At 41.6% G+C, this 24,103-nt stretch overlaps 1 protein-coding gene across 1 annotated transcript in view; it reads right to left on the reverse strand.

The window, feature by feature from the left end:
• EDIL3 (EGF like repeats and discoidin domains 3) overlaps positions 1-24,103 on the reverse strand; it is a 319,182-nt gene that overhangs the window by 70,691 nt on the left and 224,388 nt on the right. The window contains exons 8-9 of the mRNA XM_038765904.1: positions 12,346-12,501; positions 9,427-9,571 (exon numbers count right to left, since the gene is read on the reverse strand). Coding sequence (XP_038621832.1) covers positions 9,427-9,571; positions 12,346-12,501 — 301 coding nt within the window. The remainder of the gene's footprint in view (positions 1-9,426; positions 9,572-12,345; positions 12,502-24,103) is intronic.

The raw sequence follows: 24,103 nt of genomic DNA on the forward strand, positions 1-24,103 counted from the left end.
TTATCCAAACAGATTTTGGAAAAATTGGAACCCAAGAGAGAGAAAATTCAAAGTATTTTTCCATGATAGATGTTCTGTCAAAATGAAACAAGCTGAACCTTTGAAAAGTTTTGTCTCCTATTTCCTTTGGTGTTCTGCAGTCTCCACTGTTTCTCCAAAAAAGTGACATTTTCTTACAAACCAATTGTTTTTCATTTACATACTACTGGTGCTAATAAACATCCCCATAGAACAAGGTCATTATCAAAATATGCAGTACAACCCATGGCATAAGATATCATTGAATTCAGGTGCATATCTTGCTTGTAATTACTTTTACCTACAATTTATGCATTGGCTGTGTGTCCCTAATCACTTTGACACTCACCCCAGACTCACAATACTTATGTAAATACTCTTATACTCTACCATTCCCCTTATCCCTAATCTTGAGACTACCCTTAATCTATTTTAATGTCTGTCTCCCTCTTTAGATTGTAGATTGTAAGCTCACTGTGGGCAGGATTGTATCTACCAACTCTGTTCTATTGTACTTTCCCAGGTGCTTAGTACAGTGTTCCACACACAGTAAACACTCAATATATACTACTGATTGATTGAAAAGGGAAATCTGACACTCCCAGGCCTCAAAGGCCTAAATATCCACAAGTCCTGGAATTAGAAGGAAGAGATAATACCAATAGCACTGTAGACTGTGAGCCTGTTGTTGGGTAGGGATTGTCTGTACATGCTGCTGACTTGTACTTCCCAAGCGCTTAGTACAGTGCTCTGCACACAGTAAGTGCTCAATAAATACAATTGAATGAATTTAGATTCAGGATGCCTTGGGAGAAGGTGAAGAGACACAGCTAAGTTTGTACTAAAGCCTGGGAGTCTGAGCAGTGCCTTTGAGGTGAATTTAGGTCTAATCAACGAAGGCCTCAAGGAACCCTGGCCCTGCACCACTGCTTTCTGTCCAGTTTGTACACACACATACTCACATGTGTGCACATGCCTCAAGGAATACAGCTTCCCTGAACTTTGCCTTTCAGGCAGCCCTGTTCACTCCTGGAAGAAGCAATATCTCAGATCTTTGCACGACCCCTCCTGTTAACATCCAGTGCATTTTCATCTGGGCCTTCTCTTGACCAGGCCCTTAAAACGGTTACTAAAACCTCTCTCATTAATCTCCCAAAATGTAAAGTGGAGAAATGTGACAAGTCATTAATCGCAGATTGAAGACCAGTGTCACCTGGAAGTTAAATCACAGCAAAGATGGGAACACAACCTTTTTTTTCTATTCTACATCTTTGATTACCAACACACTGTAATGTCCTCTGTCACCGGGAAACAATGCTCATTTCCAACCCCTTGCTTAGGCTATTCCCTCTACTTAAAATTCCCTCCCTCCTCAAGTGCAACAAGCTACAGCTCCCACAGCTCTTCCCGTATTTCAAGATGTCCTAAAATTCCACCTCTTCTAAGAAGTCTCCCACAATTAATTCCCATCAGCCAACTAGCTGCCTTCACATGTGCATTTGTCTCCACCCTCAGCACTATATATATATTTCTGTAAATATATTTACATATATTTAGCTGCATATTCAATTGTACCTTTTATTTTCCTCATAATGGCATTTATTAAGTTTCTACTAGATGCCAGGTACTGTATTAAGTCCTGGGGTACATATATGGTAATCAGGCCACCCAACATGGGGCTTATAGTCTTTATCCTCATTTTTCAGAAGAGGTAACTGAGGCACAGAGAAGTTAAGTGACTTGCCCACGATCACACAGCAGACATCTACATGCTCATCCATCATACTTCCTCATATTTGTCTTCTTCCTCCTGTTTCTCCTATTAGAACACAAGACCCAGTAGGGCAGGAAGTAAATCTTCTGTTTCTATTGTACGCTCCCAGTTGTTTAGTGCAATACTCACCCATCTTTCAGCCCCACAACACTTCTGTACATAGCCATAATTAATTTACTTTAAAGTCTCCCCCTCTAGACTGTAAGCTCCTTATGGATAGAGAATGTGACTACCAACTGTTATATTGTACTCTTCCAAGCGCTTAGTGCACTGCTCTGCACATAGTAAGTGCTCAATAAATACAATTGATGGATTGCTTACTCTGCTGACAATAGATGCTCAAAAAATAGCATTTAATGACCAGATATAGTAGTTGTCATCATATTAATCATACCGATCAATGTTTGATAGCTCCTTCTGAAGTAACTACACATAGGATTATTCCTTTTTGTTTTTAGAGGAACCAGATTGTGGGTGAGTGGATGATGAGTTGGGCCCTGATGCCCTGCATTACTATTATTATCACTACTGATAATACAATAATAATAATAACAGCATTTGTTATGTGCTTACTATGCACTAAGCACTTTTATAAGCACTAGGGTAGATAGAAGATAATCAGATTGAATACAGTCCCTGTCACACATGGGCTCACTGTCTAAGTGCGAGAGAACAATCACTGAATTCCCCATTATCTATAAGGAAAGTGAGGCACAGAGAAGTTAAGTGACTTGCCCAAAATCACACAGCAGGTACGTGGCAGAGTCCGCATTAGAACCCAGGCCCTCCAACTCACAGGCTCGTGCTTTTTCCACGAAGCCATACTTCCCATTGAAGTACATTCATCTCAAAGGAGCCCCCAAGCTGGTGATGTAGGGGAAGGGAGAGCAGTGATGCAGAGATGTAGGAAATGCAGCAGAACACTAATGAGGTCTGGAGGGATCCGTGAACAGATCACTTAATTTCCTGTCAGCCTGTGCCCAGACTGGCCGATGGCCATCTTAGCTCTGTAATTTCAGTGAGTGGTTGTGGGATAGCTCCCATGGCAACCTCAAGAGACTAGGCAGTTGGGCCTGGAATAGAGGGTCAGAAATATTATTGCAAGGTCTATCAGTGAGGTGTAACAGTTAGCTATACACGTGTAGAGTCATTTCCTCTTCATGGTCTGTGCTACGCTATCCAAAAGTAAAGTAGGGAGGCATGTAACCTAGTGGAAAGAGCATGGACCTAGGAGTTGGAAAATATGAGTTCCAATCCAGGCTCTGCCACTTGCCCGCTGTGTGACCTTGGCCAAGTTACTCAACTTCCCTAGGGCAGTTTTCTCATCTGGAAAATGGGATTAAATACTAGTTTCCCCTCTCCCTTAGATTGAGATACCTATGTGGGATGGAGACTGTGCCTGATTTGATTGCCCTGTATCTTCCCTAAGGCTTAGGATAGTGCTTATCACATAGTAAGCAGTTCACAAATACCACAGGCATTAGTATTTGTATCTTTTAGACTGTGAGCCCACTGTTGGGTAGGGACTGTCTCTATATGTTGCCAATTTGTACTTCCCAAGCGCTTAGTACAGTGCTCTGCACATAGTAAGCGCTCAATAAATACAATTGATGATGATGATGATGATTAAAGCACAGTATAGAGGAAAACACCAAATAGGTTTGTGGCCATTTCACATGTTCTGTCTCCAGAGGAATAGCACTTCTACATCTCCACTTTATTCTCAAAGCTAATCCACTGCTTTTTTGCACGATTCTGAAAGGTTCCAGCTGTGAGGCAGAAAATGAAAATATGAATATTGAATGACTTTTATTCTGCAAATTTCAGCCCAATCATGAAATTTAGTCATGTTATTACTATTCCTCCTCTAATGATGACAATGATGAGACCAGAGTCAGAACACTAGGTAGTAACACATATCTTCAAATTATCACAATATGCACACTAACAAGAAAGGAATTTAAATAATGAAATTCATTCAACAGAGTTCAGCAGCCTGTTCCGTTTGGGGTTGTAAAAAAATTGCTTTGTACTTCATATCCTGGGTTTTCATGAACTAATTTCTTGGTTAAAATAATTCCTTAGTTAATACATGAATCATTCAATCAACAGTATTTAGTGAGTGTTTACTGTGTGAAGAGCATTCATTGTACTAAGCACTTGGGAGAGTACAATGCAATAGAATTGGTAGACACATTCCCTGCTCAGTATGACCTTAGAGTCTAGAAGGGGAGACAGACAATGTAAATTACAGATTTGTACACAAGTTGTGTGGGGCTGAGTATAGGGTGAAAAATCAAGTGCTTAAAGGCAGAGGCTATGCAAAAGGGAGAGGGACAACCTGATCACCTTGTAACCTCCCCATTCATTCATTCAATTGCATTTATTGAGCACTTACTGAGTGCAGAGCACTGTACTGATTGGGAAGTACAAGTTGGCAACATATAGAGATGGTCCCTACCCAACAACAGGCTCACAGTCTAGAAGGGGGAGGAGAAGAGGTGATTTTTCCCTCCCTCCCTCCCTCCTGTTGGAGAATATGTGATTTTAATAAGGCTTTGAAGGTGAGGAGCATGGTGGTCTGTTGTAGGGGGAGGAAGTTCGAGGCCAGAGGGAGGATATGGGCAGGGGATCAGTGGTGAGATAGACAAGAATGAGGTACAGTAAGTAGGTTGTTATTTGTGGAGTGATGCATGAGGGCTGGGTTGTAGTGGGAAATTAGCAAGGTAAGATGGAAGGGGCAAGTTAATTGAGTGCTGTAAAATCCAGTGGTAAGAAGTTTCTGTTTGAGGTGGAGTTGGATAGGCAACCATGGAGGTTTCTGAGGAGTGGGGAGACATGGACATAACAGCTTTTTATAAAAATGATATGGGCAGCAGACTGAAGTAAGGACTGGGTTGGGGAGAGATACAAGGCAGGGAGGACAGCGGGAAGACAGATGGATTAGCCTAGGTGGGATAGGATATGTACTTGGATCAACAAATTAGTAATTTAGATATAGAGAAAAGGGTGAATATTAGCCATGCTATGAAGGTAGAACCTACAGGATTTAGTGACAGATTGAATAGATGGATTGAATGAGAGATAAGCTTAGGATAATGTAAGACATGGAGGATAGTGATGTTGTCTACAGTGATGGGAAAGACTCAGGGAGGACAGAGCTGGAGTCAGAGAGGTGTGTAGGAGTCGGAGGAAAGAGCGGAGATAATCAGCAGGTTGGGATGAATTTGAGATGGACGTGGTTAGCTTGATCCCTGCATTTTCTCTAGCAGCGTGTGCACAGTAGTGGAGAAAACCAACTGTGGAGTTGATCCAGAGTTGTGGGTTAGTGGTCTGAGATTTGTGGAAGGACAGGTGAACGAGGGATTTGATCTCAGTGGAGAGACGGTGTGGCGGGTGTCAATTGGTGCATCGAGAGAGTAGTTTGAGTATGGAGATCAGATGGAGGATGAAGACTTTAGAAAACTGGAAGTGGGAGGTGCAAAAGATGGGAGGTCTCAGTGGGGGAGCTGGACAGGTTTGCAGGGAGGAGATGTGTGGGAGAGAAGTCAGGTGAGGAGGCTGTGGTCGGAGAGAGAGGAATTTCAGAGTTGGTGAGGATAGAGATCGTACAGTGTCTAGAGATGATTTTACTAAAGCTTTGAAGATGGGGAAAGAGGCGGTCTGTTGTATATGAAGAGGGAGGGAATTCCAGGCCAGGAGGCAGGTAAGTGTCTTGTAAGGTACCTACTGAAAGTTATTTTATTCACAAGTTCAAAATCACTTTGAAAGACAGGCCTGCTGTTCTATTCAGATAAGACAAAATTGGTAAAGTTTCAGGTGGCCATCTTCCCCAAAATTCATGCAGATAATAATAATGATGGCATTTATTAAGTGCTCGCTACATGGAAAGCACTGTTCTAAGCTCTGGGATGTGCCCCTTACCGTAGCTAGGCCTGCCGCTAAAAGCACTGCAGCAACTATGCCACCCCTTGTAGCAGTCAGAGAAGGGCTGGAATGCAATGGACGGTCCTTCAAAGTGAGCTGAAATCTTTCATCTTCCTAAAGCCCGTAAAGCCAGTTTGATATCCAGACATGCTGGCAGCAGGCTTTGGCATTCTGTTTCTCCAAAGGCTGCCGGGGGCACAACTGTGCAAAGTTGCAGATGGCTGGCAAAGTTGATGTCAAACACAGATGTAGACTAGACATCACCCTGGGGGCTGTCAAAGCACGGTAGCAGTACAGGGAGCCTGACCCTCCTGAAGTATGAATCTGCAAGGTTGGCGAGGTTAATATTTAGTGGGCAGAGGCATCAGAGTTCTCCATACACCTCGGCCTGTTGAGATTTCACCTCACTCGCTTTACGTCGGTGATGCTAAACACACATCCTGGATAGAAATGATCACATTACAGTGGAAGGGCAACTCCTTAATGGCACTAAAGCCTATCTACTTTTTTCAAAGAGCCAGTCAGATGGTTTAAAGAATTTATAAAAAGAGACATTTCAGAGGGATTTATTAGTATACAAAAAAAATTTTTGCTAATTTTTTAATAATATCAAGAGGTCTGAGTCAGAAACAATACGATGCTTAAGACAAGCATAATCACCTGGGCAGACAGCTGGAGTTACTTTAACTAAAATGGCTTCATAATGATAATAATAATAATAATAATGGCATTTATTAAGTGCTTACTATGTGCAAAGCACTGTTCTAAGTGCTGGGGAGGTTACAAGGTGATCAGATTGTCCCACAGGGAGCTCACAGCCTTAATCCCCATTTTACAGATGAGGTAACAGGCACAGAGAAGCTAAGTGACTTGTCCAAAGTCACACAGCTGACAAGCAGTGGAGTCAGGATTTGAACCCATGACCTCTGACTCCAAAGCCCATGCTCTTTCCACTGAGCCATGCTGCTTCATATATATGTGTGTGTATTTCTCACTGGGACTTTTTAATCTATTCAGGAATGCTGCTTTTCCTGGAGGGTTTTTTTTTTTCTATTGGACCATTGGGAACATGGATTTGAAGGTGAAAAATTTGACAGAATAGCATATTCAAGGACAGCCTTCCAAACTGGACTCTGTCCTGGAGTGTCCCCTGCAGACCCTTCCACCTCCTCTGCCCATGCTGGTAAGGGAGCTATGTGAGTGGGAGGAGTGGAAGTCAAAGGAGGGTGGGAGGGATGGAGATTTGGACAGAGGCAGCTGTAGACTCCAAGTGCAAGCTCCTTGTGGGGAGGGAATGTGTCACTTGCTTGTTTTCTACTTTCCAAATGCTTAACACAGTCCACTGCATGCAGTAAGGGCTCAATAAACACTGCTACTACTATTATATTAAGCAGCCTCTGACCAAATCAGTGGTATTTATTGAGCACTTACTATGTGCAGAGAACTATACTAAGCACATGGTAGAGTAGAGCATAAGAGTTGGCACACTACCGTCTTCTCCCTTTCCAACTCAAACGGACCCTGAAGTGGCTAAAACATCAGACCCATACTGCCTAAGAGGGAAAAGGAATCACATTTTGAAATTTAACAATTACATTTAAAGAGTTCCTGCAATGTGTTAGTCTACTGGTCATGTTTTCCATATTAAGGTACACTCAGTTTTGCCATAACATGCTTTTTTAGTGAGTGCTTTGGCCAGAATGTTGTTAGGGAATTTAGGAGGCATTTGTCCCCAAACACAAGCCTGTTTGGATACAGCGCACTGTGGCGGAAGATTAAGAGGCTTGCCTGTTTTAGGCAGGTGTGGCTGTGAATGTTGAGTCAGTTGTCATAAGTGCAACAATGTCCACATTTTTTAAAGCAAGGATTGGAAAAAACATGACCCCTGAGTCATAGGGAATTGGGTGTACTAATGGTTAAAACAAAACAGACACCTTTCTGAATGTGCGGGATTCTACAGTATTGCTAAGGTTACCCTGAAAAGTGATGAGACCACTAAATTGAATTCACTTAGTAATCGTGGTACTTGTAAGCACTTACTATGTGCCAGGCACTGTACTAAACACTGGGGTGGATACAAGCAAATCGGATTGGACATAGTCCCTGCCCCACGTGGAGCTCACAGTCTCGATCCCCATTTTACAGATGAGGTAACAGGCACAGAGAAGTGAAGTGACTTGCCCAAGGTCACACAGCAGACAAGTGGTGGAGCCCGGATTAGAGCACATGACCTTAAATGGCATTCACAGTTCTTTGAACCAAACAATTTCTGGTCACCCCAGCCAAGACTTTTCCTAACTTGTGCCACAGATAAAAGATAAACAGAAAATCTAATAGACTAAAATACCTACATAGAATTTTCCATTTCCTTCCAAATTCAGCTGTATTACCAAAGGGCTATGGTGAGATTAATGCATTAAATTTTCATTTCTGAATTTAGCTTTGACTCCACCAAAGATGAGAATAATTCTTCTCAGATAGCTTTGATCATTCCTGAATTCAGTAACCACTATTTGTTCAATGTTCAATAAGCAAGTTGAAAGAAGAACAGTCCCCAAATTAATCTATAGTAGTAATCTAATTGATGAAGTATACTCCTTTTGGGGGAGATCATGAATTTACATGTTTCCCTAAATCTAAAAAAGAGCTCTTTTTTTGTAATGGATAGCGGTGGGGAAACTTTGGCTGGGATGCTGCACAGTCCAAAACTTACCAAATTTTGTGAACTCGTTGCACTAATCACAGAACCTTTGCCAAAACCACCCATCCTTGTTTCTACTTCAGAACAACAACAACAAAAAAGCTGTCTTGCCCATAGTAGCCAGAGAAGCAGTGTTATTTCTCATTGCATAGTCTTCATATCTGGTGATGGAATGCCTTATGTTCTGTAGGATCTTTCAGTAACTGTTCGTATTCAGCCACTCATCCAAACCAAGTTAGAAAGTTTGCCAAAATGTTCATCTCGGGATGCTTTTGTTCCAATATGATTACACCATTACACTCCTCTAGACTGTAAGCTTGCTGTGGGCAGGGGATGTGCCTGTTTATTGTATTGTACTCTCCCAAGCATTAGTACAGTGCTCTGCACACAGTAAGCATTCAATAAATACCATTGAATGAATTAAACCAAGCCGATTCTGGATTTAAGCCAAGCCCCTCAAATTTCAGTGCTTCAAAATGGAAAGAATTTAGTTCAGCAAATCACATTCACTCTCAATCTCCTTCATACAGGACCTTTCTTTAGAAGACAGATTTCCTTCCTCCTTTCAAACACACTCCCTCTTATCCTTTCAAACTTCCTTCCCTTCTGTCTATCAAAAACACTCCTCTCCCTCACTATCAATAAACACACATGCCCTTCTCCTCCGTCTCAAACATTCATTCTGCCTTGAACAAACACACATTGTCTCGATAAAACATAATACTCCAGCAGTTTGGGTCCGTGACTACCTCATGGGATTATTCCCAGTGCTTCTGAAGCCAGATGAAACCAGTTAAAAGGCACAAGATTGGAGAGCACTTTGATTTTTTGCCTTGGAAAAGCCATTTTAGACATTGCAGGCAAGTGGACATTTTTAACGTTATGGAGTTGAAATCTTAAATACTGATTTTAAAATCAATATTTTTATTCTCTGGGTGAACCACAAAAAAACCCAACAACCCCTATTGTGACTTTAGTGCCAAGTAGTAGTGACCAAGTGACAAACCTGATAATTCACATCCAAGAAGTTCCATTCTCAAAGTGCAATGCCTTCGGCAAACTTGAGGATACAGTCGTACATACTGAGACTTTATGGGAGGTGTGAAAGAATTGGCATAGGGTGTGTTGTTGTCCACATTTCCATGAAACACCTGGATGAGAGATGTCACAGTTAAATTCCAGTTTATCCTGACTTTTAATTCCCTAAATCATAACTTGCAGTATTTTCTTTCATTTAGTGATCTTACTTTTTCCACATGTGACCTGACAATGTGAGCTGGATGACAGTTTGTAAATATAAAAACAAAATGGAACAGAGGGATGCTGACTATTCAAATGTAAACACATAAATGGCAGAGGTGCATCTTCTACTTCTCTCTCTCAAATGCTATGGATTGTGAGCCCCATAAAGGACAGGGATTGCATTTAATTCCCACTCGTGTATTCTATGCCAGTGCTTAGTATAGTGCTCTACACATAGTACGTACTTAACCAATACTATTACTACCACTACTCTGCACACAGTAGGTGCTCAATCCTCCCACTACATCCTAGCTTGGACACTTAATTTATCTCAGGTTAGGCCACTCTGCTTCTTGAGAAGCATCATCGCCTAGTGGAAATAATAATAATAATAATAATGGCATTTATTAAGTGCTTACTATGTGCAAAGCACTGTTCAAAGCGCTGGGGAGGTTACAAGGTGATCAAGTTGTCCCATGGGGGGCTCACAGTCTTCATCCCCATTTTATAGATGAGGTAACTGAGGCCCAGAGAAGTTAAGTGACTTGTCCAAAGTCACACAACTGACAAGTGGTGGAGCCGGGATTTGAATCATGACCTCCAACTCCAAAGCCTGTGCTCTTTCCACTGAGCCACGCTGCTTCTCCCAGGAGAGCATGGGCCTGAGGGTCAGGGGACTTGGGTTCTAATCCGGGCTCTACCACTTGTCTTCTGTGTGACCTTGGGCAGGTCACGTAACTTCTCTGGGCCTCAGGTACCTCATCTGTCAATTGGGGATTAAGACAGTGAACCCTATGTGGGATAGGGACTGTGTCCTGCCTGATTAGCATGTATCTACCCCAGTGTTTAGTAGAGTGCCTGGCACATAATATATGCTTAACAAATATCATTAAAAGCCAACCAACTCGTTGTGCCTCATCCTCATCTCTCCCGCTGCCAACCTCTTTCTCACATTCTCTCCTCCTGCCTGAAACTCTCTTTCCACCAGAAGACCACTGCTCTCTCCATCTTCAATGACACTCTGAAATCACATCTCCTCCAGGAGGCCTTAAGTGATTAGTCTTTCATATCCCCTCATTATTTCCACAGGTACTGCAACTTCAGCACTTTGACATCACCAAAGCACTTGAGAACTCAGCACTCCCAACCCCTAAACCACTTAGCATTTGTGAACATATCTTTATACTCTGTTGCTTCCTTTTACTTGTAATTTAGTGTCTGTCACCCCCCCCTTGATTGTAAACTACTCGAGGGCAGAGACTGTGACTACTACCGATATTGTACACACTCAAGCACTTAGTCATAATAATAATGATAATTAATAATAATTTTTCGTTAAGCACTTACTATGTGCCAAGCTCTGTTTTAAGAGTGGAGGTAGATACAAAGTTATCAGTTTGGACACAGTCCCTGTCCTCCCTGGGGCTCACAGTGCAGATAAGAGGGAGTAAGAATTAATCCTACCTCGTTTTCAGATGAAGAAACTGAGGCACAGAGAGGTTAAGTAACTTGCCCAAGGTCACACAGCAGACAAGCGGAGGAGCCAGCATTAGAACCCAGCACCTCTAACTCCCAGGCCCGTGCTCTTTCCACTAGGCCACACTGCTAGAACTGTGGGTTCGAGTCACTTAAGAACCCTGGCCTCTTCTGATTGTGGTTTGGGCTTTTTTTCAATCATTCCAGCTGGCCATGAATCACTATGGTATGACTATGCTTGGACAATTAGTTTTCCACTTCACACCATTCCTTAACTCCTCCTGTTGCAACATCTTTCCTTTCGTGTGTCCTGGAATTTTTCCTTTTTGCCTTTACCACTTCAAAGGCACAATTTACAATCCACAATTGGTCAATGCCAAGAAGCTGGACCTGAGACCTGGGGCATTTTCCTTGCCTCACTATCTGGAATTAAGGGCCAGGACAAAAGGGGTAGGAGGAATTGGCATCATAATTTACAATTTAATCTGTTGTAGAATGAGTCCTCCTTATCCTGATTCCTCATTTGGAAACTCTCTTCCCAGAATTGACGGCTACTAAATAAATAGGCAAGCAGACAATTTTTTCTTTCCATCCTTTCTTATCCTTGCCAGTGAGGTATGCTTTGATATGATAATGGTATTTGTTAAACTGTGTGCCAATCACTGTTCTAAGCACTGGAGTAGATACAAGGTAATCAGGTTGTCCCACATGGGGCTCACAGTCTTAATTCCCATTTTACCAATGAGGTAACTGAGGCACAGAGAAGAGACTTGCTCAAAGTCACACAGCTGGCAGGAGGCAGAGCAGGGATTAGAACCCACAACTTTTTACTCCCAAACCCGTGCTCTTTCTACTAAACCACACTGCTTCTCCAGTTTAGGGTTTCACATTCATCTGTCAATATGCTAAAACTAACTGAAAAACAGAGTAGTAATGACAGTAAAATGAAACAAAATGAATATTAAGAATAACAGACTTGTTAATTTTAGGAAGCAGTACTAATAGAACAAAAAATTAAAATAGGCAAACATATTTGATAACACCAATGCAGATGTTTTACTTCTTTCCAGAAAAGAATTAAAAGTGTAAAAATACAGATAACAAATAACTTCACAAGCAAACGATTTTAGTCCTGTTGGAGACATAGGATTCCTTGATTAATCAATTAGAATTTAAATAAAGTTCAACCCTTGACTATCTTACTTACCATGTCTTCACTGGTGCCTTTGACTTTATACATGGCCCAGGTTTTGCCATCATTACTATATGCAATTTTATATGATTTTATATATTCTGGACTGCCAATCCGTTTAGCCCCTTGGGTAATAACTCCCGTGACTCTCATCTTCCTTTGCAGGTTTATCTGAAATGACAAAGGAATGGGATCAGTAAATTATTTGCAGTCCATATTTCAGCCAGTATAAACTTCTGTTCCACAGGGAAAAAATAGTGACAATTAGGAAAATAATCTGCATTTTTATACACGCTTTTCCGAGAAACACAAAAATCACTTGTAGAGATTAATTCAACTCCATAAATATATGTATTCAATGAAGTACTTGGAAAGTCACAGAGAATAAATCATTTCCCCAACAATACCCACAAAATGAGTCATCAAGAAGCAAAATAAAGTTTGGAAAGTGTAAAAAGAAAGTGAATAAATCAAGCACTTTCTAACACTAGAGAACCTGAACCAGGCAGACCTGACAGTAAGGACCCTCCTTGCTCCTCTTCCCTTTCTCTGTCCCTCCATTTCCTTCATCTCACTAGTACTTATGAACCTGTGCAGATCTTTACTGGTCTGTTTAATTATCTAATTGACTATTTCCTCTTAACTTCCTGTTAAATCCTTGTTTCTTCTCCGGTTCCCACTATTCGTAAATTATTTCTACGTCTGAGAGAAGCATCTTAGAGAAGCAGCATGGCTCAGTGGAAAGAGCCCAGGCTTGGGAGTCAGAGGTCATGGGTTCTAATCTCAGCTCTGCCACTTGTCAGCTGTGTGACTTTGGGCAAGTCACTTCATTTCTCTGGGCCTCAGTTACCTCACCTTTTAAATGGGGATTGTGAGCCCCATGTGGGACAACCTGATCACCTTGTATCCCACCAGCGCTTAGAACAGTGCTCTGCACATAGTAAGTGCTTAACAAATACAATCATTATGATTATTATTATCTGTCAAGCCCATTAGATTGGTATTTGTTTGTCAAGTGCTTACTATGTGCCAGACATTGTACTAAGCGCTGGGGTAGATAGAAGACGATCATGTCAGGCAATGTCCCTGTCCCACAGAGGGGATAGAAATAACTAACAGGGAGTACAGGTATTTCATCCTCATGTTACAGATGAGCAAACTGAGGCACAGAGAATTTAAGTGGCTTCTTCAGGGTTACCCAGTGGAACCGTGAGCAGAACCCAGGTTCTCTGACTCTCAGGTTCATGCTCTATCCACTGGGAAAAGCCTGTAGGGCAGGTAACAAGTTTCTTGCTTCTTCATTTTCATTCATTCATTCATTCAATCATATTTATTGAGCGCTTACTGCGTGCAAAGCACTGTACTAAACGCTTGGGACAGTACGTTGTAACAACAAACAGACATATTCCTGCCCACCATGAGCTGCATATCTCCCCCAAATATTCAGTATAGTGCTACACAGAATAGGTGCTCAGTTTTACTGCTTACAATTTTATAATGCTGAACTGTTTGGGAGAATACAGATGCAAGATATGTTTCAGTTCCTGCTCTCCAGACTTTACAATTACCCCTACAGCCATCCTGCAGAAGATTTTTCTCCTGCTTTACCAGTTTAGTATGTGAGTCCTCTTAGCCCTTAGCTGGGGAGGGGTGAGGGGTAGGGGACATTGACTTCTAAAAGTCTCTTCTGATTTTAGATCTGTTGAAGTAGTTTGGCCTGACCAGTTTCTAATAATCATGATGCTAATGAGAATATTAGTCATAATTATCATAGCTTGCCACTGCTTATTTCCGCAAGCATTATTCCGAGGAAGCTTAACTCTTGGAAAGTTGAAAAATATTAAATTTCAACTCCCCAATGTGGGGATTCAGCAGTCAAACACCGGGAACATAGTTCTGTCTCTCTTCTTCCTTATTCAAGAAAATGGAAGGTAGGGTACTCCTTGTTCTGGCAAAAAAAGTCTTTCCTAAGATGTTCTTAAGGTGTATCTCCACAAGTTAAACGAAATAACCAGTTAAGAGCATTACTACGAATAGGTAAGGCATAAAACCTGCTTCTGAAAAAAATGAATGTTTTAGCAGTTTGAAATGTCCAACTGTTTCATTTCTATTGATTGAATTCTTTAGATGATTTATCAAGACATCCCTCCAATTTGATGGACACCATCAAATTATGGTAGCAAATAACTTTAGAAGGTCACTTTGTGGCGTAGTCCAGACTAACAGATGAACACAGTAATTCAAGTATTAAAGTGCACTTTGGTTTTAATTATCTGGAAATGGCTGGGCATAAACTCTTTCAACTGAAATATTCAGATAATGGAGGTCAAAGTGTATTTAGTTTGAATGATCTTGAAAATGGTCTACTGGAAAAACCCATAGAATTTTAATTCAATAGTAGGATATAATTATTTATGGACTTGAAAATTAACTATTTTCTCAAGTCTCTTTTCACCAACCTAGAAACTATGCACTGATATTATTATTATAATAATAATTATTAGCGGTACTGGCAAGGCAATAGAGAGGATAATCTTTCCTAACGTTAAATAAAAACTACTTAGGACAGTGCTCTGCGCACAGGAAGTACTCAATAAATGTGATTGAATGAATACCATGGAGATCAATTATGTCTACCATACAGAAAAAAATGAAACCTTTTGATTTTTGCATGTTTGAGAAATGTGCTCAAAGTTATCCAAAAGTAAGCTAAAAACAGACCCCATACTGGCATATTGGATTTTGCAATAAAGACCTCACATAAACATTAAGTATCCAAAGCCCATTCATAGATTTTCTCATTGGAAGGAAAATAGATAACTATTCATAATTGTGGTATTTGTTAAGCACTGACTATATACCAAACACTGTATAAAGTACTGGGGTAGATATAAGATAATCAGGACCTACATGGGGCTTACAGTCTAAATAGGAGGGAGAACAGGTATTGAATCCCTATTTTGTATTTGAGGGAACTGAGGTAAAGAGAAATTACCTCAGTAATCCTTGCTCAAGGACACGCAACAGGTAAATGGTGGAACTGGGATTAGAAATAATAATAATAATAATGGCATTTGTTAAGCGCTTACTGTGTGTGAAGCACTGTTCTAAGCGCTGAGGGGACTATAAGGTGATCAGGTTGTCCCATGTGGGGCTCACAGTCTTGGTCCCCATTTTACAGATAAGGTAACTGAGACTCAGAGAAGTTAAGTGACTTGCCCAAAGTCACACAGCTGACAAGTGGTGGGGCTGGGATTAGAATCCATGACCTCTGACTCCCAAGCCCGTGTTCTTTCCACTGAGCCACGCTGCTTCCCCAAGACCAAATCAGCTCACTCAATATACACGTCTCCAATGTGGCATCGCCGATTTACAAAAAGCTCTTTAGAGAAGGCACTTACTCATGCCCCCATTTTTATATAATTTCATTGCTCAGAAGCAGAAAATATGACAGTGACATAGAGAACTCTCTCGTAAAGATTTAAATGAGAACAAATTAGTCAATCTGAATAAATTTCCTTTACTATTTAGGGGATTCTTGGCTATCCAGTAATCTAAGCTTGGACTCTGGGATTTGAAATGCCCAGCAGACTTGTTAGGATGTTAGATAATTTGTGGCAGCCACTGCCAAGCATATACTAAGCAGGAGTTCAATATTCATCCAAACGCCTAAGCATGGAACCCAATTTCTACTGGTATTATTCACACCCTGAAGTGATTCTTATTATGTACAACATTAGCAAGTGGCCATTCTGAATCATGTTTCCTCTCATTTTAGGAGCCAAGCTTCATATTCAAAGGAATCAAATGTTCCCTTTTCAATTATCTCTTATCTTGCTCAATTATCCTGTTTATGCCCCTTTTAGATGGCCATATTGACTGCTAGAATTTTGGCTGATGAGTCACCGGCTCATTATCTAAGGCTTAAAAGGCAGGAATATCTAACATACAAACAGTGAGCTCAGAGTTCATGTTCTCCTTCAATGTGCTCAAAGGAATCGATCGCTAAAGTATCTAGATGATCTATATTAATTCAATCATATTTACTGAGTGCTTACTGTGTGCAGAGCATTGTACTAAGTGCTTGGGAAGTACAAGCTGGCGACATATAGAGACGATCCCTACCCAATGTATTCTCCATGTGAATAATTCTATCAAAAAGGTGGGCATAGTAATTTATCTTTTGGATTCTTTGCCACAAAGCAGCTTTCCAGGGACATATGGCAATTATCACCTTTCATGCCACATCCTCTGAGCTGACTGGAAAAAAAAATCCTAAAACTAATCTGAATTTCATATCCTATCTGGAAAGTTAGCATGCTTACTGTGTAGGTTTGAGAATTCTTGTACTCTCTTATTGTGGCTTCAAGCATGGCTGGGTAAACTAACAAGCCTGGTTCTAGTACAGAGCTGTTCATTCTTCTGTTGATGAAGGGGACAGGATCTGGAAAGCCCCCTTTATTCTATATGGCTAGCCATATCCGGGAGTAATCTTAGCATTTTAATAATAATAATAATAGTGATGGCATTTTTTAAGCATTTGCCATTTGCTAATTATTGTGCTAATTACTGGAGTAGATATAAGATGATCAACAATATTTATTTAGCATTTAGTGTTTCAGAGCACTCTACTGAGTGCTTGAGCGTGGCTCAATGGAAAGAATACGGGCTTTGGAGTCAGAGGTCATGGGTTCAAATCCTGGCTCCGCCAATTGTTAGCTGTGTGACTTTGGGCAGGTCACTTAACTTTTCTGGGCCTCAGTTACCTCATCTGTAAAATGGAGATTAAGACTGTGAACCCCCTGTGGGACAACCTGATCATTATCTTGTAATCACCCCAGCATTTAGAACAGTGCTTTGCAGATAGTAAGCATTTAATAAATGCCATCATTATCATCATCATTATTATTATTACAATATAACAGAGTTGATAGGCATTTTCCCTGCCCACAAGGGGCTTACAGTCCAAAGGGGGAAGCAAATATTAGCATTGATTATTGATATTATATAAGTGCTGTGGGACTGAGGGTGAATAAAGGGTCCAAATCTAAGTCATTTTTCCACACAAGGACCACAGTCTAAGAAAGAGGGAGGGAGGGAGAACAGATGTTTTTATCTCCATTTTACAAATGAGGAAACTGAAGCACAGATAAAGTAAGTGGCCAGTCCAGAGTCACAAAATCAAATTGTTTTTATTGTTGACAGAGCCCAGGTCTGCTTTTGATGGGAAATGTTGTTAGTATCATATCCAAAATCCAAATATAGGCTGCAGTATTGCCTTCTGAAACTCTGTAACTGACATGTAGCAAAAGTAAAGTCTGCTAGCATCTGCAGTGTTTTGAATCCCCATAGTTTTCCATGAGCCCCCAGTACTGCAGTAAACTTTTGGTTGAGGACAACTCTGGCCAAGATCTTAGCAGCAATAGGGAACAGTGAGATTCCATGACAGTTTCTGCAATCAGCTTTCCCACCTTTTTTCTTGAATTCAGTGATAATGGGAGTATCCAAAATCCTGCCACAATTATGTGTTCTCCTTGTGTTGAAGAGAATGAAGTCTAATATGACTGCTATCTCTTTTAAGGTTTCCTCCTTGCTTCTGAAGAGGGTGGAAGCATCTGTCTTCTTCAGCATTGCTATCATATGATAATGGTAATAATAATAACAATAATGATATATTTTAAGTGTTTACTACATGCCAACCATTGTTCTAAGCTCTGGGGTGGGTACAAGTTAATAAGGCTGGACACAGTCCCTTACACACTCTCAATTCCCATTTTACAGATGAGGTAACTGAGCCCCAGAGAGGGTCAGTGATTTGCCCAAAGTCACACAGTAGGCATGTGGCAGATACAGGATTAGAACCCAGGTCCTTCTGATTCCCAGGCCTGTGTACTATACACTAAGCCAAGCAGTTTCTCTGGTATGGCGTGCAGGGTCCCTTACAGACTTCTCAGGGATTCGTGCAAATACCAGATTGGTTTTGACCTCTGCAGCCTGGGACCTTGTTCTCCCATTTGGATATGTTCCTGGTATGCCAGGGGCACCAACCTTCCTTCTTGCCAGGAACACAGGGACATAGCTTCATTCACCCCTCACATCCAAGCCATCACCAAAACCTGCCAGTCTCAGCTCCGCAACATTGCCAAGATCCGCCCTTTCCTCTCCATCCCAACCGCTACCCTGCTCATTCAAGCTCTCATCCTATCCCGTCTGGACTACTGCACCAGCCTTCTCTCTGATCTCCCATCCTCGTGTCTCTCTCCACTTCAATCCATACTTCATGCTGCTGCCCGGATTATCTTTGTCCAGAAACGCTCTGGGCATATTACTCCCCTCCTCAAAAACCTCCAGTGGCTACCAATCAATCTGCGCATCAGGCAGAAACTCCTCACCCTGGGCTTCAAGGCTGTCCGTCACCTCGCCCCCTCCTACCTCACCTCCCTTCTCTCCTTCTACTGCCCAGCCAGCACCCTCCGCTCCTCCGCCGCTAATCTCCTCACCGTACCTCGTTCTCGCCTGTCCCACCATCGACCCCCAGCCCACGTCATCCCCCGGGCCTGGAATGCCCTCCCTCCCAACATCCGCCAAGCTAGCTCTCTTCCTCCCTTCAAGGCCCTGCTGAGAGCTCACCTCCTCCAGGAGGCCTTCCCAGACTGAGCCCCTTCCTTCCTCTCCCCCTCGTCCCCCTCTCCATCCCCCCATCTTACCTCCTTCCCTTCCCCACAGCACCTGTATATATGTATATATGGTTGTACATATTTATTACTCTAGTTATTCATTTATTTTACTTGTACATATCTATCCTATTTATTTTATTTTGTTGGTTTGTTTGGTTTTGTTCTCTGTCTCCCCCTTTTAGACTGTGAGCCCACTGTTGGGTAGGGACTGCCTCTATGTGTTGCCAATTTGTACTTCCCAAGCGCTTAGTACAGTGCTCTGCACATAGTAAGCGCTCAATAAATATGATTGATGATGTTATTGATGATGATGATGATATGTTATTAACATCACTGTTATTTTCTGCTGAGGTGGTGTGTCTTTCCTTTGCATTGCCTCTAGATGGTAAGCTCCTTGTTGGCAGAGATTTTCATCTACCAACTCAATTGGTGTAGCCTCTCAAGTACTTAGCACAGTGCTCTGCAGACAGTAAGCACTCAATAAACACCAATGATTGACTGCTTTACTACAGGCCCCAAGGCCATTCTGTGGTGTACTTCTTGGGGGCAGTTTCCAGATGTCCTTTTTCTAAATATTTAAATATCCTTTATAAATTAAGAGTTTGTGCCATGACTGCTGAGGAAATGGAGAGAATGAAGTTATAAATATTATCACGCCTCTTCTGAGTGAATACCACGTTCAATAATAATATAAGCGCTGCTTGTCTGCCAACTTTACAGGGATACAGAAAACTGAAAACATGGGAATTCTTTGGTTTTTCCTTATTATTAAAACCCTAGTTTAAGTGTATCTAGAGAGGAATCATTTACACGGTTCAGTTAATGAATTCATACCAATAATTCTGGGACTAAAATAATGACAACTTGCAGTAGATATAAACCTAGTAAGTTTTAGTCTAACTTGTAAACATTATGGGGCAAAGAAGTCAAATAACTGAAAAAAAAAGAGAGAAAAAAATTAACAGGCATCCCTAAAAGGATTGTTCAGCCAGATGCTAATCTGTTCCAATATTGCAATTTGATTGTACAAAAAATTTTAAATACGTTTCCCTTTCCACCATCTTAAAGTAAGTTTAAAAAGGAGTCTGGGAGGCAGCAGAGCAACATGGCCTTGTGGAAAGAACACAAGCTGGGAAGTCACTGGCCCTGGGTTGTGTACCTACCCCCAGTGCATATTAGCGCACAAGCACTGAAAAAAAACCCATAATTTTTATTATTAGTATTGTTAGCATGCAGCCTGGAGTAACTCAGATGATACTCAGGGAAGCAGCGTGGCTCAGTGGGAAAGAGCCCGGGCTTTGGAGTCAGGGGTCATGGGTTCGAGTCCCAGCTCTCACATGTCTGCTGTGTGACCTTGGGCAAGGCACTTCACTTCTCTGAGCCTCGGTTCCCTCATCTGTAAAATGGGGATTAAGACTGTGAGTCCCACATGGGACAATCTCATCACCTTGTATCCCTCCCCAGTGCTTAGAACAGTGCTTTGCACGTAGTAAGCGCTTAACAAATACCATCATTAGAGAAGCAGCGTGGCTCAGTGGAAAGAGCCCCGGCTTTGGAGTCAGAGGTCATGGGTTCGAATCCCGACTCCGCCACATGTCTGCTGTGTGATCTTGGGCAAGTCACTTCACTTCTCTGGGCCTCAGTTCCCTCATCTGGAAAATGGGGATGAAGACTGTGAGCCCCCCGGGGGACAACCTGATCACCCTATATTCTCCCCAGCGCTTAGAACAGTGCTTTGCACATAGTAAGCGCTTAACAAATGCCAATTATTATTATTATTATTATTATATGTGTAGAGGATATAGAGCAAAGGCGATGCTCCTAGAACAGTTCCTTTGTGTTCACTCTTCAGCCTTGTGTTCTCCACACACATGGACACACATTCACTCACAGCATTTAGCCTTCCTACTGCTATAAGGTATTCTCAATTCTCAATTTCTCAATGTGGAGAAATCTGTTCTCCAGAACTTGCCCCCTTTCATGCTACTACTTTTGTTTGCAAGGCAGCCCTCTCCGAAATGGTTTGATTTATTTCACTTTGTTCCTCCTGTGTATCCAAATGAACTGAACCACAGATTTCTGTTTCCCAGAAGTCCCATTTGTTCTTTTGCTTTTTTATTGTTTGAAATTTTTGTACCTTGAAGTTTAATTGATTTTAAGTCAGCCATATCATAATTCGGGGTACTCTGGGGCTATTGGTAGTATCCTCATCAGTGGAACAGAGTGGAATATTTGCAAAGAAAACTTTTTAAGTGTCCTATAGACACTGCAGACAGGAAGTAGCAATGCACGGAATACAGGTATTAACAAATTCTCATGCCAATCTACTTACTGTTCCTTCTTCTCATCTCTCTCATCAACCCTTCATGTGACCTCCCTTCCACTTGGAACTCCCTCTCCCTTCTCATCCAGCAGACCACTACTCTTTCCATCTTAAAGACCCCCGAAAATTGCACCGCCTCCAAGAAAAGAGGACTTCCCCAATTTATTCTCTTTTCCCCACCCCCTTGGAGCCAATTTGGCACTTCCGTGTCACCTGTGTACTAGGATACTCATCTCCTAAGCACTTGGACATTCTCTCTGTAGCACTTAGGTGCATATCTTTAAAATCTGTTGCTTTCCCCTACCTGTAATTTTAATGTTTGTATTTTAGTCCTTGTTTCTTCCTTAACCCCTTCTCCACTGCCTGAAATTCCCTCTCCATTCCCTACTGCCAGACCACTGCTCTCCCCACCTTCAAGACTTTGTGAAATCATATCTCTTCCAGAAAGCCTTTCCCTGTTAATCTCTCTATAACCAATCCCCCAACTGCCACTTCAGCACATTCATATCACCTAAGTTCTTGGGTATCCCCCTCCTCCCCAGTCCATTCATCCTTACTCTTATGGACATATCACTCATATCATTTATTTGAAACATTGCAATATTGTGAAGAATTGATCCTTTAGAACCAGGCTAGAAAACGGTGGATTCTGGGCACAGGAGAAAAGTCAACTCCAACGAGTCAGAACATCCTTTTGTAGATTGTCACAGAGTGAGGGTGGTAACATGACATTGCCCGCAGCCTGACAAAAGTTTCCGAAAGCTGGCCTGGCTTCTAGGCCGCTTCCTTCCAATCTCACCATACTGATCAGCAAAAAGCAGAACAAAGCCATTCAACACCAGGAGCAGAATCCTAGTTAAAATTTTAAATAGGATCCTGGAAAGTCAACTCAGTTGAGAAGGCCTTCTATCAATCAATAAATTATATTTATGAGCACTTGCAGTGTACACAGTATTCATTCATTCATTCAGTAGTATTTACTGAGTGCTTACTGCGGGCAAAGCACTGTACTAACTGGGAAAGTACAATACCTCAAAGTTGGTAGACACGTTCCCTGCCCACAAGGAGCTTACAGTATAGAGACATTTGAGGAGGCTAAAGACAGTGGCTAACCCCACAGAGGTTTTTTTTTTTGTAATCAGGAAGTCAGTAAACAAGTACAATGCATTCACTCAAAGTGCCTAAGTAGTTGCTGAAACCCTTTGCGAACCTGTAGACTCTGTTGAACAGCTACTGATACCAGAGCTCTCTTTTAGCATAGAATAGGTCATTTTGAGTGACTGCTTACCCTAGGCACAGAAGTCAAGGAATAACACGAAGCCAACAGACAAGAACATTTGTCACCAGTCCCTTGACACATCTGTGCTGTCAAAGACAATCACAGCTTCAATTATCCACTCTTGCAGGGAGCAATGTCTCCACTGCAAAGCATGGCCTCTCACTGCAGAAGTGGGGAAGCAGCACGGATAGTAGATAGAGCAAGGTCCTGGGAATCATAAGGTCATGAGTTCTAATCCCACTTCCATTACTTGTCTGTTGTGTGACCTTGGGCAAGTCACTTCACTTCTCTGTGCCTCACTTACCTCATCTGTAAAATGAGGATTGAGACTGCGAGCCCCATGTGGGACAGGGACTGTGACCAACCTGATTGGCTTGTATCCACCTCAGCGCTTAGTACAGTGCCTGGCACATAGTAAGAGCTTAAGAAATATCAAAAGTACTACTATTAAGTGAAGTTAGGAATGACTGTCACTGGTGACAGCAATCAATCAATCAATGGTATTTACTGTTTACTGCTTGCAGAGTATTTTACTCATCAAGAGAACAAAATGCTATTTAAGGAAGAAGCCATGGTGCCAACATGAAGACTGATAGAGCAACTCTAGTACCTCAAGAGCTAATGAGGTGGAGTCAGCTCTGCTGATTCCCCCTTTGCAATAGCTCAAGTTTTCACGGCACGTAACAGATTTTTCACTGGATATTCGCGGGTGGTGTGACATTGTTCTGGGCTTAACGATTAGAGACAAAACTTTAACCAGATGGGTGAACCTAATTGTAATGATTGGATTCACAATTTCATCTTGGCTCCTGAATTATTCTTATCCAACCGCCTTTTCCCCTAAACCACACCAGGAAACAAAAGCTCTTTAAAAGGCTTGTTTCTGAATGTATTAATTGAGAGTGACATTTGAGAGTGACATCCCTTCTGACAGTGCAGAGAGTTCTTTGAAAAAGCTATGTGCTATTCTTCTACTGCAGGCATTAATGGAGTACATATAGGTATGAGATGCAGATTACCTGATAATGTATTCTTATCCACTCTACTGATGGTGTAAGTTGGGATTTTATCTGGAAAATACTTTCAAGTAATACTTCTATTATTTAAAAGTTTTTAGCCTGCTTGTACATTCATAACCTACATACTATTGAAAACAGCATTTTGAGTCCACTTGCAGTTGTCAGTCAATATTCAACAGAAATCTATAATATGGCCCAAATGCATCATTTGATCATTAATCAATCAATCATATTCATTGAGCATTTACTGTGTGCTGAACACTGTACTGAATGCTTGGGAGAGTACACTATAACAATATGATCATTTGAAAAAAAGGGTTTTCATAACAGAGGTGCTTTGCATTCTGAGCTATCTAGGCAAGCATGCCACACACTTCTAATCTAAATACTTATTGCATTGCAAAGATGTTTTCTGGTATCTAGCTAAAAAAATCATAAACACATCACCCCAGGACTGGTCTGGTGAGTAGGGAGC

The sequence above is a fragment of the Tachyglossus aculeatus genome, chromosome 23, assembly GCF_015852505.1.
Source record: "Tachyglossus aculeatus isolate mTacAcu1 chromosome 23, mTacAcu1.pri, whole genome shotgun sequence".
Classification (NCBI taxonomy): Eukaryota; Metazoa; Chordata; class Mammalia; order Monotremata; family Tachyglossidae; genus Tachyglossus; species Tachyglossus aculeatus.